This window comes from Meleagris gallopavo, chromosome 3 (genome assembly GCF_000146605.3).
Source record: "Meleagris gallopavo isolate NT-WF06-2002-E0010 breed Aviagen turkey brand Nicholas breeding stock chromosome 3, Turkey_5.1, whole genome shotgun sequence".
NCBI lineage: Eukaryota > Metazoa > Chordata > Aves > Galliformes > Phasianidae > Meleagris > Meleagris gallopavo.
The window spans coordinates 4665809-4685423 of NC_015013.2; the positions used below are offsets into that span (position 1 = coordinate 4665809).

Here is a 19615-nt window from a genome sequence, read left to right on the forward strand (position 1 = left end):
TTTTTTTAGCTTATTCTACTTTATCTAAAATTGAAAACCACAACTGAAATGCATTTTACATTTTAAAACATCAGTGACTTTTTTTTTTTAACCAAAACACTGATTGAATGATTTGATAACTTAAAGCCAGAATTATTTAATGCTCCTCCACCAACCTTGAAGAATTACAAGTTCCAATAAATAGTTTTAGCTTTTTCTTATCCCTAAGGACTCATCAGTTCAGGGCAGGCTTGACTGATAGCTGTCATGTACTTCATGTAAGCTATCGTGATGCTTTACAAGTAGGCTGCTTTGAACAAAGGCTTTGATGAAAGACTACAGTTGCAGATTTAGCATTGCTCTGCAGTGAAGTTCACAGTAACTGGTGTCATATCATTGATGGTAGTAATACTAATAGAAATTTCTCACCATAGCATGAGTTTGTCAGTAGATGATTGCTAATAGAATTTTGTATGCCAGGTTACAAAATTTAATTTGTATTTTTCTGGTCTGTCAGGACTCCTGTCTGTAGAAGATGCCAACTGGATGGTGAATGGGGAAGAAAACTATGCTTGGTTTGGATTTTCTCTTCATAGCTGTCAACTGGAGAATGCAACATTACTGCTGATTGGTAGCCCTACATGGAAGAATTGTGTTAAGTGTGTTACAAACCACTGCTTTGTTACTCCTCTGTTCTGTTAGGATTTGTGATAGATGAGACTTCCTGCTTTTCAGGAAGTTTCTTCTTTGTCGTCTTTAGAGTATTTTTGTTTGTATTTTATGTCTTTGCCCTCCTTCATGTATATTACAGTGCAAGGACTTTGTTTTTTAGAGACACTTAAAAATTTGTGGGGTTTTATTGTGGTTGAGCCTGGCAGGTGGCTCAGCACCAGAGTTGTTCATTCATTCTCCCCCTTCCCAGTGTGATGGGGAACAGAATAAAAAAACCCAGCTAAGTAAAACTCATGGCTTGAGATAAAACTAATTACTAAGATAAAGAAAAATAGTTATGACTATATAAGACTTCATATATGTGACTGTATATAACAAACAATGCACATGTAATTTCTCACCACCCCCTACCAATGCCCAGCTAGTCCTCTGAGCAGTAGAAGATGCTCTCCCACCTCCTACAAAACTCCTTCTGCTTGATGCCACATGGTATGGAATACTCCCTTGACCAGTTTAAGTCAGCTGCCCTAATTCTGTTTTCTCCCAGGTCCTTGGGGCCTTCATTGCGAATGGCCTTGGCTCTGTATAGATGTGTTATCAACATTGTTTTTTCACTTCAAACCAAAACATAGCATCATACCAGACACTCTGAAGAAAACAACTCTATCCCAGCTGAAACCAAAACTGATTTTTTTGGTGGGAGGGGAGGGGACAACAAGTAGATCTGTCTACAGATAGCACTTACTTTGAGATGTTCTCAAAAGCAGATCAAACACAAAAATATTTTGAGTGTTAAAGAAGTGGAGGGTAAGACAAAGTCTGTGCCGAAATTATCTTAAAATTTGTTAGAACATGAGAATTACTAAAATAAATTTCTAAATGGGAACTTCTAAGATAGATTTGCTGCCATCGTTATTCCAAACTAAACGTGGAAAATGTTTTAAGATGAATAGACAGCTGAATCTGAGCACTTTAAATTCTAATTCAAGGTGCAATCCCTCCTCATCGGATGTCAGACAAAGTGTCGGGAAAGTATATGGATATAAGCCACCAAGCACAAAGCACTGGTTTACAATAACTGGAAACAAGGTAGGGCTCTCTCCATGGGATACTGCTTTACAAATAATTGGAAATAGCTTGACATTCTGTGGAAATAAGTGTTTTTAAAATCTAACAGGCAATGGGCAGAATGGGTTTGTCACTGGCCAGTGGTGTGATGTCTGTGGCTGGGATCACCAGGACAGTTTTGGTGGTGGGTGCACCTACTACAGGTATGTCATTCTGAAAACTGCAAGGCATTTCTGCTTTGGGATGTCTGTTTCTGTGTGAGTGAAGGGCAAAAACAAAAATTAGAGAAGGGAAATTTTAATTGCCAATATAGTGTAAAGTATTTTAAAAATATAGAAACAATCACTGTCATCACTTACAGGTGACTTGCATTTTTTTCTTCTGTTGCATTATTTATGTAGCAGTGATTTCCAAGGAGGCTGCACGTTTCTTGGAATTAAAACATAGTATTCTGTGCTTACTCTGGAATTAGATAGTAAGGAAATACATTAATCAAAATGTGGAGCTCTAATATCTGTCCTTAGAATGTACTTTTACCTGTTGCTTTTGCTAAGAGATTGTTTCTATGCTAACAAGCATTACTGCCATATATTATCTGGTGGGTGGTTCATACATTTTTTTAGTTTGGTTCATTTTGTGTAATGCCATTATTATTGCTGTCAAGGTGTTTTAAGTACTAACCATGAATTTTTATGTCTGATGATCAAGTTACTTTGTTGTTGTTTTCTAGACAGTCTATCTAGCATTTCATTTTTCTCCTCGGTGTTGCACCAAGCTGGACTAGCTCTGGTATATGATCTGGCAGACAGCACCAAGCCTTCTTTGGTCAGTACATTCAGTGGGGACAGAAGGTTTTCTCGTTTTGGAGGAGATACATACTTAAGTGACCTGGATAATGATGGACTAGGTAAAGCTAGATGAATCTAAATTGCAGATTTGAAATGTTTTATGCTTAGCAGCAAGATTGGTCACACACCTTCTCATACAAGTGCTGAATGCAGCCTTCTTACTCAGTCTTCTTACTCAGTTACTTGTACAATACTTGTACAAATATTCCATCATGCCTCCTGAGGAGACATCTCTAAAATCCCAAATAATTCAGACAGAAATTGAAACATTGTAACCATTTTAACCATTACATACCTCTAAATACCACCATTCCAATTAAAATGTTTTGATTTCAAACTATCATGTTGTGATACAGCATTATTTCACTTTTGATAAGCTCTGTCATTCTTTTAATTTTTGCAGATGAAATGATTGTAACATCCCCCCTGCGAACTAATGATATCACCACAGTACTGCTTGGTGGGACAGCTGGCCGTGTTTACATTTATAATGGAAATCAATCATCTTCAGGGAATGTGACAGACCACTGCAAATCATGGATATATCCCTGTCCTGAGGACTGGGTAAGAAAACATAACGGTGAAATCATGATGAAAGATCATAATGATAGCTAATTAATTACATCCTATGCAAATACTGGGCTTGGTTTCAGAAAAAAATGAAAATTACTTCTGTTTCTGAATCTGTGTAATTTGGCTTCTGTTTGTTCTCAAGCACTGAGTCCAGTTCTGGGCTCCTCAGTTCAAGAAAGACAGGGAACCTCCAGAGAGTCCAGAGGGCCACAGAGATGATTAGAAGCCTGAAGCATCTTCCTTACGAGGAATGGCTGAGAGAGCTGGCACTGTTGAGTCTAGAGAAGACTGAGAGGGGATCTTGTCATTGCTTATAGATCTACTGGATTGGAGTCAAATGGAAAGGGCCAGACTCTTTTCAACAGTGCCCAGTGACAGAACAAAAAGCAACTGGCACAGACAGGAACACAGGAAGTTCCATATGAATATGAAAAATAACTTTACTGTGAGGGTGACAGAGCACTGAAACGAGTTGCCCAGACAGGTTGTGGAGTCTCTCTGGAGATCTCTTCTCTGGAGATACTCAAAACTTGCCTGGATGCTTTCCTGTTCAACCTACATTAGGGAACTTTCTTTAGCAGGGGGTTTGGAGTAGATGATCCCCAGAGGTACCTTCCAACCCCTGCGACTGTGTGATTCTGTTTCTTTGCTGTCTAGGAGCCAGGGCTATTGCACTGGCCTTCTACTCTCCTACTGTGGTCCCCTCCACTAGCTTTTTCTTTTTTTTTTCCATTCAGGCACAGTATGTCCTCATTTCTCCTGAGGTGAGTAAGTGGAAAACAAACTCTGTGAGAAATGGAAAACTTTAAAAACAGCATTGTAACAAGCAGCATTATTTTACAGGAACAATCAAGATTTGGAAGTTCTGTCATCACTGTGAAATCTGAAAAAAAGGTGAGCAAAGTAATTGCTTCTGGTTGCTTTGTTACATCTGTCTACCTCACTTATATGTATGGGTCAGCATCTCAGGTCTTACTCAGTGCTCTTCAACCATGCAATGAAGAAACACCTGGAAATGTGAGTGCATCTAAGTTAGGTTAGAACTTACAATCCAACAACAGACACAGACATTGCTGCTGGTTTCTGCATGAGTGCAGGTGAGGTAGTTTTCCAGTCATTTGTGCTCTTTTCCTATGGCATCAGTCCAAGCTAAACTTCAGCTATATTTCTGTTGATCTTGCTGCTGAGAGTTTATGTTGACAAGAGATTTGACCAGTTCCAGCATTTTTCAAATGAAATAAAGTCTGTTCATCAAATTGTTTTGTTAAATGCTGTTCAGATCAGCTGGGTGGTTTTCCCATTTCTTCTCATAACATGTCTATATGATACTAAAACAAAATCTAGTTTCCATTGGGGAAGCTTAAGGCTATCTTTCACCTTCAGTTGCACTTTGCTGACCCTTTTTCCCTATCCATCTCCACAGAAAGAAGTTGTAGTGGCAGCAGAGAGAAGTTCAGCGAAAGCTCGACTTGGTGGAAGGCTTTTTGTCTACTCACTCTGAACAGTCCTGGTAGTCTTTAAGACCAGGGCAAAACTGGTCTTTTAAGGAAGAATCTCTGTACTATCTGTGATACTTTCCTTAACCCCTAACAAATCAACAAAAAAACATGACAGCAAACTTCAGTAGATACATGGTACAGATAGCTAGGTAGCATCCCACACAGTATCCAGGGAGTGAGGGATGCTCACTGATCATAAACGATGGCAAATTTTCGCAAGTGAATTACCAAAACAGCTTTTTGTTGTGAGGTTAACCAAAAGGATTTATTAATCAGTGTTTAGCAGCAAACACTCTATTGCTTACTACACAACTAATAATTAAGCAAACATCAAAATCTAACACATTTTCCTTCTCTGAAATTACTGCTAATTGATGCCTTGATATCTTTGTCTCCCCTGTAGCCCCTTTACCTACAGGGCCTATTGTACTTTTGTATTTAAATCTTGTTATTTTTACTTTCCATTGGTGATGTTTAACATAAGTTCTTTGAGCATCTGTACTTGAGATTATTGACATTTGAGGTCCTGTACCAAATAAAAAATTTACTATTTGTCTTTAGGGGCTGACTGGGATGTAAATGTGAGACTCATCTCTGTTATCCCATTGTTAAGTTTCATTTCTTTGGACAGGCAGCCCAAATACTAATCAGGTCTTGTTTTTTTTTGGCTGCAATGTTTGCAGTTCCTCCTTAAGAGGTCTAAAATGATCATTCACATGGGTTTGGAGAGTAGGTGGTTGTTTGGTTTGCTTCACATTCCGTTACTCCTTGTTTGTGGAAGTCCAGGTGTAGACCTGGGTATAGCTCCATTTGGTCAGTCCTGTATGACTACCCAAGGTGTGCTTCACACAAAGGCTTTTCTCCAAAGCTTATGCCTTTCCTAGAAACTTATAATTTTGCTAAGGGGTGTCGGGGTGCCTGTTTTACTTGTGTGACCAACCTGCAATCTACTTGACCTCCTTCTTGCCACTGCTCCTGGACATGGCACAGGACTACAACCACCTTTTCAAGTTGCTCATCACTGGCTGTTGCATTTTGCAGATAATACATTCTCAGGCAGCTACTTTGCCACAGTCGGAACTGGTTTTAAAATCCAGACAGTTTAGATCAGTGAAGAGGAATTGAAGCTATTGATCTGGGACACAATTGAGAGTGCTTCCAAATTATTACATCAACATATTACTGAGGAACACGTGGGATTGTTGTTGTCTAAGAATTAACCAGTGCAAAACCTTTTACAAATGTAAAACAGCGTTTGCATGAAATTAATCAAACTTGTGATGATCTCTGTCATACCAGTGAGAACAACAATGATGATGAGATGAAGCTAACAGAATAGTAAAAGGAAGATGCAGTGCTGCTAATGCCCTTTCCCTGCTGAAGAGACTCTGCTCTGACAGATCAGCCCTTCCACTAGACTCAGGCAATTCCACTGGGGAGGGCTTTGGAGGACTTCCTCAGTTTTGTGCCATTATTTAAATATTGTTTTTTCTCCATGTTTTCTATCAAGAGGCACTGGTACAAAACCACTTCAGTTCCAAGAAGGTATTGGATGGAGTCTCACCCCTTTCTTCTCTCCTGCTCATTCCAGTGCACATTGTAGACAAGAAAGGATGTTGCCTACCAAGTGATCTAATTAACCCAAGAGCTTCTGTGTAACGTAAATTGCTTTAAACAACTTTGCCTCCCTGTTGTTGCTTTGGCTTATGCCTTCTTTATGTCAACCAATCACAGACCAAAAGTTCTACTTTTTAATGAAATATTTGTTAATTCAAGTTGGCTTCAGCCTGGCAGCAGCTGTGTCCTTGGGCCTCTTGCTTCATTTCTCTTGGGCTCCAGGCTGGGGCCTATAGCTTCACTCCCCATATCAGTGGTTTCATGGATTGAGGGTCTACAGGGATAGGGTAATTTCCATGTGCATTCATTCCTAGCCTGGATGCAGGCTGTTTTTCTAGTGGCAGTAGAAAGTTTGTTTAGTGATTGAGTTCATTACAAGGGTCTGGTCTCTAAAAGTCATCTGCCTCATTTTGGTCTGATAAAATACAATCCCCTTTGGTTAGGGACACTCACCGTTTCACTCTGAACCAATTTCTGCCCACAGTTTTCCAGAAATTATCCAATGGAAGGACATCTCACAGGATGGTTCTAGTGGTATTTCTCAGGTTGCCTTGTTGAGGTCCAAGAGATCCTTCATAGATACTGCTCTAATAGCAGCACTTAGCATTTCCACTACACCCCCACATCCTGGCTGTGCCAATTTTTGTTGCAAGTGAATTATCTGAGCTTCTTGTAAGGTTAACAAAAATGACTTATTAATCAATATTTAATGGCATTCAAGTACTCTGCTAATTAATACACATCTAATAATTAAGCTAGCTTAACGTACACAAAATGTCACTTAAGCTTGATATACATCAATGTTGCATGCATATAGAAATGTAGCTTACCTTGTAAAAATCAAATGCAGGTTATGGTATCTCTCAATCTCTAGGAGTAGCCTTGAGAGGCTGCTGCTGCTGTGCAGGAGAGCTCAATGGGCTCCAGTGGCTGCAAATATTTTATTGTTGCTGACTTGCAGCTTAACTTCTTCCTTCCACAGTCATGCAATACACGCCATTTTTTCTCTTTTCTATTTGTGTTTTCTCAACTATACCAGCTCAGCAAAGGAGTTCAGGTCCTTGACTCTACAATTTCACAAAGTTTGCCTGCAATTAGACTGTTCATCAGCAGCATCTGAGCCAGTACTGCCAGCAGGAGACTGATGAGTGCAACTGTCACAGGAATGTAAGCATTGTGATGGTTTGACTTACAAACCAATCAGTCTGAGTCAGTCATGCTGGGCAAATTAACTACTGTGAGCAGCAGCAACACTTGACCTAGTACAGGTAAGCCAGTCTGAAAACTTTTTGGAGACTAAAATGAGCAGAAGACTAAATTTCGGTAGCCAATTTTGGCTGTATAAGGTATGTTGAGTAACTGTGTCACCTTCTGTACTGGTCAAGTTTGTGGTTTTCCTTGACAGAATCAAGAAGAAATAGCATGTAATTTACATTATTAGCATACTGTGATAAAGATAGGGATTCTAAGACATCAAAAGTTGCTTTCAAGATAGTAAGCATGGAGGAAGGGCAGCTATAAGCCAAAAAGAACTGGTAGATGACAATATGAAAGATTTTCTCTATCATCACAGTTGAGGTCCACACTAAGGGTGTAGCTCAGCTGAGTTCTCCTCAGAAGAAGGTAATGCAAGACTGATTAACTTCTAGGAAATACTTTCACACTCATGGCTGAAACTATTCAGAAACCCTTTTTTATGCTTTTAGGTAAAATTCCATGAGCATGATAACTTAGAATTGTGCTTTTATTGTTATTGCCTTCAGCTAACATTAACGTTGTACAGTGCAAGTTAACAGTGTGCATATTACCTATCAAAAAACTAGAGCACCAATATGTTATGCTATTAGTAACAACAATCCATAGATACAGGTGCATCTCCATTTTCTCTTCCTTGTCTCCTTGACAAACACAAGGTATTATTTTTGATTAACACAAGTCAGTGGAATAGCACAGATTTCTACAGGCCATACTTCAAGCATAACACATCTCAACTTATGTTCTTAGAATTCTCTCTCTGGAAGGTTCTCTTTAAAAAAAAATAATAAAAATGACAAGGCAAACATAAGCTTGATGTGTTCTGACATCTATTTTGGGAACCTTATTTACCAAATAGGAAAAATAACTACGCAACTGAGTTACTTCAAAATCTGCACTTCATGGAAGCAGTAACTGGATGCAACAGGGAGCACTGAACACAATACTTATCTACCAGATCTAGGGATAGTGCTGAGGCAAAACAAGCCATGTGTTTACAAGGGCAGATTTTTTTTCCTTCTTTTATAAACAAAAACTGCTGATACCAATATATTCTGGAGTCAATATATTCTCCTGGCTTTATTTTTTCCTGTGTGTGATCTCTAAGTAATTTTATTGCATATTAATGCATTTTAGTTACTTGGATGGTATGAAAACCACTAAAAGTTTGTATATATCCATAAAGAGGACAGCAGTCAGTCAGTGCTTTGATTATGCTGTAAGTAGTTGTGCACAGGAAAAGGAGTCAACACATTATACAAGCTTGTATACATATTGTATTATACATATACAAGCAAGGTACAAAATAGCCTATGATTACATGAGAAATTGCTCTATATGCAGAAGAAGGAAGGCTCGAATCCTGCTTTTTCTTCCTTATATGTTACTGAAGTTCAAAAGCCCAAACAAAACCCTAGACAGTTAGCAACCTGATTTGGAAAGATATTTCTACTTCCTTTACAGACTGACACAAGCCAGTAGAGAGCCATGTCCTCAGAGGACTCAAAGATGAATCCTAAGAAAAAACACAAATAGTGACAATAAGAATTTTACTTTCTCTTAGTCCAGCAGAGGACACAAGCTACGCTCACACATACTGAAACAGCAGCAGATAACAACTACAGTACACTTTGTTAATGGACCTGCTTTTCAGTTTGTTAAGAGTGCTCACAGTTTGGACTTAAATTGTTCAGTAATACCCACAGTCCGTCACGTTTCAAAGCTCACTTAAATTAAGATAAGCTGTATTATTTCTGGCTACTGTCAAATTTGAAGTAGTGCTTTACAAAGATGCACACGTGCTTTTGGCTTGTGAAAAAAATCAAATCACTTCATTCAGCAAAGCTTTAAAAATAAATAAATAAATAAATAAAAAGGACACTTTGGGGGTAGATTTTTCTTTGGTAGTTGAAGGCAGATTCCTAAACCTGCAGCTCAGAACCAGAGAACCTTTACTGATGAATGCTAACTGCTGTCATCCTTAAGCTGAGGATGCTGCTCTTTATGAAAACCCGTTACATGAAGAAGTGTTGGAAAGAAGTTTGAAGTAAATGTGTGATAAAGAAATCTAACAGAATGTACATGGGGTGGAGGCAAGGCTGCTGTGACAAGCATGTCACTGTTTTCACTTCAGTTTCCCTCTTTTTATGTGTGAGCATTAAAATAATCACCATATGTTTTTGGCACAAAATATGTATTAAATTAGCAAGTTTATAAATTCTTAACATTTTCAGGAAGAAAGAACAAATGAAAGTGTCCAAAGTTCACACTGTAACAATAAGTATCTCTTCATTCCTGCTGTTCCTATTGGTTTGCCAGTGTGCTTCTGCTCAGTCCAAAAGTTTCTGCTTTAAGGCTGTTCTTTATCTCCACTCTTCGAGCTGCTGGTTGGGATTTTTTCAAAACTGCAGGAACCTAAGCAAGATATAAAATAGTCTACGATTACATGAGAAATTGCTCTATATGCAGGAGAAGGAAATCAAGAGAGGCCTGAATCCTGCTTTTCTTCCCATTTTCAGTAGGGATGTGACAGATACTGTTCTTTCAGAACATTTCTGCAAGACAGTACACACTGCAGTTGGTTTTGAGCAATGCTTTCAAATCCACTGATACTCTAATCACAATTATTAGAGAGTAGAATATAGACAGACAATACAGTCTGCTAACTTTTGGCAGCAAAGAATAGCGAACAAGGAAAATTACTCATACAATTATTTTTTTTCTCTGATGACTGCCTCCTTGGAAATCTTCATACATCTTGGTGACATATGGCTCTGTGATGCCATTAGCACAAATGGCAAGGACAGCTGCCTTGCATGTGAAAAGCTACTGCAAATTTCTAAGCATCGGGACATCAGAACCACAGCACCATCCTTCAGAAAGGTGTAGCAGCTAGTACTTGTCCTTATCTTCCTTTTATCTTCATCTCTTATGAGAAAGGGATCACAGATCCAGTGTTAGCATGGAGGTGAGAGGAGGAGAGCAGCATCCCTTATGTTCCCCACTAAGAAGAGACTGCTGCAGCAGCTGGGAAGGCAGGTTATGGCTGCTTCTCCCATAATCCTCAGCTTCCCTCAGGTTCCTACACAGAAGTAAATAAGGAATCTCTCAAAAGCCTGCAATATCTTACTGCTCAGATATACTGCACTAGTACTAGGCTTTCCACCTCATTCACTCCAACCAGGGAGAACCTTTTTCATCGAGTCAAGGAAGAAAGACCTAGCTTCACTCCTCACAAGCTCTATGATTCACCCCACCACAACCGCACGTTTCCTCCTTTAGAGATGAATTGCATACACACTCTGAAGCAGAAATCCTAAGCAACCACACATACATGAGGAGGTAATGAAGGTTCCAGGTGCCGCCCGAGAAAAGAAAGCAAACGCCGCCATATCAGGCCACTTCCCAGGAACATAATCCCAGTCACCAGCCAAAAGATTCTGGGGTCCTAAAAGCAGAACGATACCATTAGTAACATAATTCTCGCTTCAGAAAAAGAATTATCCAAAGAAAATCTCTCACTTCCCACCAGTGTTCTTCTCCTTTATGTGAGGAAAGTGGTAAACTATCCTAAATAGCCAAAACAAAAAAGGAAAAAACAAAGAAGGGCTGTTTCATAGCAAACCTATTTGGGAATCAACCCAATGTATTTTTTTATTATCCAATGCAGCTTTCCTTCCCTCACTTTGGAGTTTGGAATTTCAACCATTTCTATTTAATGTATTTGGAAAAGAAGAGGTCTTTGTAGTTTTCCTGTTGTTTTTTTAACATCTCTTTTCAAACAGCTCATACAATTGCAAATACTATCCCCAGTCTGGGAATAACCACGTAACTGACAGTACAGCATTTCCCTCTGGTGTGATGGGATGCCTTGATTATTTGCCAGACAGGAAGGCTAAGCTGGGCTCTTCAGAAGCAAAGGCAATTGTTAAAGAAACCTGAACACTGTTTTATAGTCAGTCTGTATTTAAACATACTTTTATTGTTTCTTTTCCTTAGATACAGACAAAAAAGCCTGTAATATGGTGCTACAAGCCATGAAATAATTTGCTAACAGTGCATGACTGCACTAACATGAATTACTGTCTTAAAATACCTTATTTTGCACACTGACATAAATCTGGAGCTTTATCTGTGGCAAAAATTGAGTCTTACTGAATGTAAAACGCACTATAAAAGCAGGGAATGAATTTTATGTCACTGATAAAAGCAACACTCATTCCTTACCTCTTCAAGAGATGACTCCAAGTTCATACCAAATGCAACTCCTATGAGTCCAAAGAGTGAAAGAGAGAAAGTCCCCATAGTCAGCTGCAAATTCAGTCTCATCATCACATTACGGTGGCTAAAGAAGGAAGAAATATCTGTAAGGGGAATCCAGAAATTATCTGCTGCATAAATTCTTAAATTCCATACAGCACGTATCAAAAATAAACAACAAAAAGACATGCTGAAATTAAGCTGCACAGCATCAAATCATGAAATGAAAGTATAAGGAGGCTTCCACTTTGACACTGCTGCATCAGTACACCTCTAATACAGAAAGTTGTGTAACCATCAGCATACTTTCTGACATCACTTGCTTCTTAGAGGTACATGCACAGAATAACAGTAAAACTCCAAGGAACTCTTTCTTTCCCTCAGTACCAGTTGGCTGAAATTTATGTGAGTATTCACAGTCAACAAAAGCTTTGTTATTTTGCAAGTTAATATGCTTAAAAAGAAGCAGAATAAGTAAATGTTGCAGACTATAATGTTAAGCCTGTTCCGAGGAATTCCATTTTCAACTCTACCCATAAAGAATTTCCATGGCTTCCTGATGCAGCATCCACCAATTATTTCTACAGATAACTCCTCAGTAAAGAGGAGAAAGATATCAAAAACTAACCTCAGATACAATGTGGCATGCACATCCAAATGCAAGCTACAATTATTTATCAGTTAAAAACTAATACGTAGTAAACACTGTAACACAGAGAAAGAAATAGAATCATTCATTCTTGAATCACTGCTTAAGGTGATAATGCAACTTGGACTGCACATCTGAGTAGCCCAGACAGACTCTTATTTCAATATCAATTTCAGTTCTGCTTACTGTGAGTCCATTCAAACCCTCACAAAAATGGAATTCTCCAGCCTTCGGCAGTGATTTGAGAAAGAACAGGCAGCCTTAAGTTCTGTTCAGCTTTTGTCAGTCCAACAGACAGCACAACTAACCTGTCCAGGTTGATAAATATTATACTTTCTGAATCATCAATCAGTACTCTGAGCTCACGAGCTTCATTCGCAAGATCTTCTGCCTGCCTGTAATAGTTCTCCAGCAGCAACTCCATTTCTTCTGCATGGTCAATCCCAGATGTGCTCTCCTCACTGAAAAATAATTCATATTTTTCTAGTTAGACACGTGTTGTACCAGAGTGTATTATCAGTCATTAAGATAAGACCCATTAAAGAGTTGTGAGCAACAGTCAAAAGTGCTATCTGACACCAGACCTCAAAATCCAAATTTTTAAGCTGAGAAAGAAGCCTCCACTAACATGTACAGCATAAAATGCTTTCCCACCTCCCATCAGCTGATCAGTACAGGCAGTCAGTTGTTTTGAGTTAGCATTTGATGTGCTCAGGGCATGTACAACAACATGAAATCTAACTTTTTCGTATATAAAGTTATGAAGCGCTGACATTTTTGAAAGGAGATAATTTCTTGGTGCAAGTTAATGGTAAAGGATGTGATTTGGGTATGCATTCAAACAATTTAGTTGTAAACTGTTTTAGCTATACGTAGTAACTATTGCACAACATTCTTGTATGAAGCTGCCTATAAAGGTGAGTGTCAAGTAAATGATGCTGCTCTCTTAAGTGAAGTCTGAGTGACTTTGATGTTACTGTATGGTCTAGGATATGGGAGTCCAGCCTACTGACATATCTGGGCCACACTGAGTGAATAGGAACTGCCTTGGGCCACATACAAAACATATAGTGTAGTTAATGTATATAAGTAACACAATATCATTTTCTTTTCTTTTTTATTGTTATTAAAATATTTAAAAAGAAGGCAACAAAAACATAAAAGTAACAAGTTGGACACATATGGTTTAGAATGCTAAGGCAGCAGCCTTCTCTAGAACAGATACAGAAGTTTATGGTGGTGTGCTGGATTCTTTACCATGTAAACAAAAGCTCAGGTACCCAAGATCCAGATGAGACCAGAAATTAGCAGAAAAGCCAGGAAGGTATTTCACCTTCTTTTTAACCTTTGTGGAATGGCTTCTTTTCTCTAAAGAGACTAAACTTCCTAAACAATCTTTTTCTGGCATTGTTGACACTCTGAAATGGTTTTCCAAGAAAGTCAGTGGTGTATCTTAAGAATCAACAACTTAAGCTCCCTGGGGACCTTTAACAGGGCCCCTTGTATCTCACTTAAGAAGCAGAAATCTTAAGTTAGCCAGGCTGATTGCAAAGTCCTACAGAACTAGAGGGTCTTTTATCTCATGCAGAGGAGCTAGGTTGGGGATCTGAAAGCCTCAGAATACTATCTGCTGTATTACAGATTCATTTCAAGCTCCTATTTGATGAGTATCTTTATACTGGTTCATCTGTGTGTGCAAAAAAGAAAACAATAGCCATAAAAACTTGAAAACAAATGCCATCTGATCTGCTTTCAGAAATTAGACTCCACCTGTCTCATAAATCTTTGACACACTGCTGTTCCTCACAAAAAGGTAAGATGTTTGCCTCATCTTTTCCTTCTGGGCTCAGCTCATCATTCCTGTTGCAAATGACCTCTGATGGCACCAACATGCCTACTATGCATGTTCCTTCAGACCTCCTCAGATAAGCTTCTTGATTTCATCACAGATCACAAATCCTTTCTGTCCTGGGGTCAAAAGAGCTGTCCACACACTGCCAGGCTGCATGCAGAGACACTGTTCTGGACAGTATTTGCAAGTGTGCCTTATGCATGAACTGTCTCACAACATCCTGCTGCATGGCTCCAGCACTCTTCACAACCTCACATCACCTCTTGTAGACTCATTCAGTGGCCACATCTTGCAGAAAGTACTTCACCTTTCTCCTTACTTGAGAGTGCAAGGTGACCTTAGTATCTCTTCTTGGTGTTCCCTACACATTTTGACTATGAGATAGTCATATGAAGGCCAAACAAGGGCTGATAGCAAAAGGCAAGACAAAGACTTAGGAACAGCCTGGAATTCAGAGCCATTCCAGCAGATGCATCACAAGTGCAAAACACATCCCACTTCCAGTTTTCTATCGCACGTTTAGACTAAGCTCTGCAGGGCAAGAAACTTTCCTGATCTCACACAGTACTGTGTGAACAGTATCAATATATCCACATGCAATGTGGTTAGGCAGAAGCATTATTCAGCAGTTTCTCCAAGGACGTGAAAGGTATTTTTCATTGTCTACTTAAAAAGATAATGTCTACGTTCAAGATCTAAAAACTGTTCAGCCCATAACAGTGGAATCTGACACACGCTGTCTTCTTCCTTTTCAGTTTTTGTTAAAGCGACTCGTGCTGCTGCTGATCTGTGTCATCCTTCATGAGGACTTGAGAGGGTGCAAACTGTGTGTGTGCATTTTTCCTGAGATGCTGCTCTTAGGTGCATTTACACAATCATCAAGATCACCCTGAGGCTTCCCTCATGCAAGTTCTGCTAATGAGCAATAAGCTGCAAGCAAGGTGTTCAGAACCCTCCTAACAAAAGAACTGACCTGCTCAAGACAAGTTTTAAAAACTTGTTTAAAAGCTTTGTTTTGTTGGTGAAATCAAAGACAATTCTCTCAGAACTCGTTCATTTGTACTGAAAAATAAAATCTGCTTTTTCTTCTTCTGCCATCCTGCCCACATCCCACATACTGGATGGACTGGCCTGCTATGTCACGAGCTATTTGAAACTATGCTACTGCAGCTCTTTTCCAAAATGGTGGATAACCATTTGTGAATTGGCAAACATTAGGGCTTGAAGAAAATAAAGAAGTTTTTTTCTTTTCTTTTTTTTTTTTTTTGGTAGGTGAACATTCAGATCACTATTCAAGTTCTCCTTAAGCAAAGCACACTTTTTCAAAACTATCTGGTTTCATAATATACATACAATACTTGTGGATCAGTCCATTTAGACAGACAGAGCTCTTCAATTAATTCTTCTTCATCTAAGATCTCCAGAATTGTTTCTTTGAAAACTTTAAGGTCTGTTTCCAGTTCTGATAAGCTGAAGAAAGAATGGGCAGAAGGTCAGTAATCCCACTGGCACCAACACACAGAGGTCATTTTTAGAAGAGTCTGACAGCACCCTTGCCAGTCTGAATACTCAGGGAAGAGTTCTTTGGATGGTTTAGAGCTGCTCTAAAAGACTTTTTAGAGACCATACGTTCAGCAGTGGCAGCGATCTGAGAACCAGAGAGCTACAAACACAGCTGAAAGAGATTCAGCTGTTTTTTCCCCAATATATTTAAAAGAAAAAAAAAAAAAGAGCACTCTGTGAGCAAGTAGGAAGTGGATATTTGCACTGACCACACATAAATAAAAATTGCTAATTCTTAAAGATACCAGTGAACTAGTATTAGTAACCATAAAGCACAGAACGAATGGCTAGCTGGTTTTACACTATGGGGGTTACAATGCCATTTTGTTTTATTAGGTGTTATTTTGTTCTCTTAAACTTTATTTTGTTGTATTAGGTGTGTTACTTAAGAAGCTCGACTGTATTTCTGACAAACCAGAATAGATTTCCTGTTTTTCCCCATATCACTAAGTATTTCCTATATCGTTTTTCACATTTACAAGATGCACACCACAGCATTACAGTAAGCTATGAAATTCATAATAGATATCATTTTTCTAATATTTTGCATATCATTTTCTATGGTCACCTTCTAATCTCTGCATAGCTTATTTACCTCTTGCCATTTTGCAGGAGAATGTGGAGTTTACTCCTATCCACAGACAAAAGCTTGGGGTCCACTAGAGCTTCCAGTGTCTCAAGGATCTGAGGCTGCAAAGTATTAAGTCTCCCTTGCAGTCTGCTGATCTAGATAACAACATGATCCTTCATAAGAATTAAAGCAATCCCTTTAGAGTGGCTTGGGCAACTGGCTCAACTGTCTAAACACAGAATTCACAGTAATTGGCAATTAATACAATCTACTTTCAAAGGCAATACTTGCTGCACGGATTTCACTTGCAGTTTTATCTAGAAATACCACATTACTGTTAGCTAGCATAGATTCTAAAGGTAGCTTGAACTCATTGCCCAAGGAGCCCTCAGTGCTTCTGCATAACATTCTATTTCAACTATAGCACGTCCTTAGAAAGGTACTCTAATTAGCTCTTTGTTTTTCCACGCCATGACGAAGCTATTGCATCCATGTCCAAGTTGCTCCCTCAATGAACTTTTCAATTAGCACTTTTTAGAGGAGGAAATGGAAATATACAAAACCCTAAAAAACACAACACCCCCAGTGACCTACAATAAGCATGGAATACATACAGAATTAAAGATGTATAAATATTAACATAAGAAGAAAATCAACGTCTTTCCTATGAAGCAAAAGCTTCAACACAACTTAAAATGCAGATAGCTCACCCGGTACTGCAGTATTGCTTCTATGGCTCGGAATTCAAAGGGCAGGGAATATGTAACTAGTTGACCTTCCCCAGACAGCTGAGATGTTAGTTCATTGAAGAGCCAATGTTCCAGATTTAAATTACGATAATCGAGTATTAGAAGAAACTCCGGTGTTATGACAGCCTTCAAGAACTGAAAAAAAAAAGAATACATGTAGAAGTTTGGGGAAAAAAAAAAACCCTACTGAAGATTTCAAGTCTCCTTATTATGTAATCTAGACTTAGATAAAGGCACTCTTCGAACACCTTTTCAGGCAGAGAAATAACAGAATCTCACTAACAGCGAGCTCCCAGTGCACTCCAGATTGTTCAAATCAACTCTGCACTGATGGGGTACGGTCAAGGAGGCAGAGCTCCAAAGACACATTTGCTGTTGGATTACACATCACAGAAAGCTGCTACAAAAAGAATTGCATAAGGATATGCAAAGCAAAGCTAAGATGGTTCAAGTTTACGCTGGGTTACAGAGAAATCATTACCTCCATTCTCATGATGATCCTGTTGTTCCTAGTTGCAATGCTCATAAGGTGCTGAAATCTTAGATCTCGAGCTTGAAGACCCAGTTCCTGGTATAATTCTGTCTTCTTCTTCTCTGTCATAAAAATAGTTTTATATGAAGCATGTATGCCCTGAAATTGCATTTTAATCTGTTAGTCCCACAAAACAAAAAAAAGCTGTGCAATCTTTAAAACCGTTTTCATCCCACTGATTCCTCAATGAAATTTATTTTTATGAAGTTCAGAAAATTGTATCTTGAGCGGAAAGAGAAAAATTATAGATGTAAGTAAAGAAGAATGCCACAATCATTAATATGGCGTCAGAAGCGAAGTGGTTGGTTTGTGAAAGCATAAGTAATTCCATAGGGGGGGAAACAGCAGAAAAGGAATAGGAAAGTAGCAAGCTGGTTAAACAGCAGAAAAACAAAGAATGACCTTCCTAGGATGGATCATATGCATTACTTTCAATATGTTAATTAAAAATATACAAATATTGAAATGATGAAGATGCTATGAAAATCTACAGAAGGAAGCAAAACAGAGGAAGCACTGAAACACACCAAAAAATAAACAGTGAAGTAGCTTGAATGTGATTTTCGACCCAGCCCAGATACTTAACTGAGTTTTAAGCAAGAAGAAAGAAGAAAAAAAAGAAAACACAATGAAAACTCACCAAAAAAGGTAGCATTTCCCTCTTTGTCAAGCTTCATCTAGAGGAGTGGAAAAAAGGGGAAAATACGCTATGAAGAATAACTAACTTTTTATATTTTTCTGTACTGTTCATCTCAGCTAAGACTTTGCAGCCACACATTGCACTGTGTTTGTGCACAAAACAAGTTTGTATGAGGACCTTTACACGCAAACCTTGGGAAGGTGGCAATTTACGGAGGATCAGACATGCTTCAGCATAAAAGGGCACCTTACATTTTGGATTATTATACTCACGGAAATAGCAAGAGATGCTTTAAAAAAAATTAAACGTGACATTTAATAAATAAAGAAAAAGACAAATGTGGTAGCCAGGCCTTATGTCTATGCCAAGCGTTGCATTCAATTAGCATCCCTCTTAGCATTTCTCATTCAGCTTATTCATTTCAGACTTTTACCTCCCGGCAAAATTATTTTAATGAAAAAATTAAAGCTTAATTATAGCTTGTTCTTTTGCTTATAAGCCACACAGCTTAATTCCTTATTAGTGGCTTCAGAAATAAAACTTCCACGACCAAAACACACCTAAGCACACACTCCAGCACAGCTGCAACACAAATTACACAGCCACACGGATCCATATGCATGTATCTCTCAGAATGACTGCATAGGAGCCCTTGCCTATGCAAATTGAAAATAGCTGTCTCATTTTGAGAAGCTTGTTTGTCCCCAAGCCTTTGGTTAGGCTTACAGTTAACGTGGCACAGGAACAACATTTGTGAAAGCCACCAATAAGCCTCAACAATAACGGCAGTACTTCTCAAGGGCTTATCTGACTTGACAAATAAGGCAAGAGAACTTCCAGCAAACACTTTCTCTTGGAATTCCATGATGAAACCACAGCTGGTCCTCAAATCAGAAAACAGCTCAAAGCAACCGGAACATCACAGAACCACGAAATGCACTGAGCTGGAAGGGACACAAGGACCATCCCATCCAAGCCCTGAGCTGGAAGGGACACAAGGACCATCCCATCCAAGCCCTGAGCTGGAAGGGACACAAGGACCATCCCATCCAACCCAACAGACCACCCAAACCCTACGCCTAAACGCGTTGCCCAAACGTTTCCGCACCTCGCAGTACTTTTGCTAGTGTACTTACCACTGCAAACACAGGAGATACGCTGGCTAAGGTGGCTTGAGAGGCTTCCGTAGTGAAATGCCGGTAAAGTTTACCTGCAGACAGACAAGCCGTTCCGCTGCCAGCACTGCCGGAACCCGGCACAGCCTGCTTCACCCGCCGCCGCTCACCAGC

General features: G+C 39.1%; 2 protein-coding genes across 4 annotated transcripts in view; one reads left to right on the forward strand and one right to left on the reverse strand.

Moving 5' to 3' along the window:
• Positions 1-5199, forward strand: part of GPLD1 (glycosylphosphatidylinositol specific phospholipase D1) — a 21982-nt gene extending 16783 nt beyond the window's left edge. Inside the window, exons 16-23 of one of the 3 annotated variants that reach the window (XM_019613703.2) lie at positions 497-638; positions 1641-1740; positions 1829-1922; positions 2450-2626; positions 2971-3131; positions 3878-3904; positions 3984-4033; positions 4562-5199. In XM_019613703.2, coding sequence (XP_019469248.1) covers positions 497-638; positions 1641-1740; positions 1829-1922; positions 2450-2626; positions 2971-3131; positions 3878-3904; positions 3984-4033; positions 4562-4661 — 851 coding nt within the window. In that variant the 3' untranslated portion in view covers positions 4662-5199. Of the gene's footprint in view, positions 1-496; positions 639-1640; positions 1741-1828; positions 1923-2449; positions 2627-2970; positions 3132-3877; positions 3905-3983; positions 4035-4561 lie in introns of all 3 variants that reach the window. The other 2 variants (XM_010708291.3, XM_010708293.3) reach the window with 2 other exon arrangements.
• Positions 5200-5296: 97 nt separating this feature from the next.
• On the reverse strand, positions 5297-19612 carry MRS2 (magnesium transporter MRS2; the record flags this gene model as incomplete). The annotated part of the gene is made up of 10 exons (XM_010708294.2): positions 5297-9925; positions 10845-10958; positions 11738-11855; positions 12728-12880; positions 15625-15741; positions 16430-16560; positions 17116-17289; positions 17636-17748; positions 18327-18363; positions 19463-19612. Coding segments are annotated over 10 exons (1218 nt in total), but the record flags the coding sequence as incomplete, so codon positions are not given.
• Between the last annotated feature and the right edge of the window lie 3 nt (positions 19613-19615).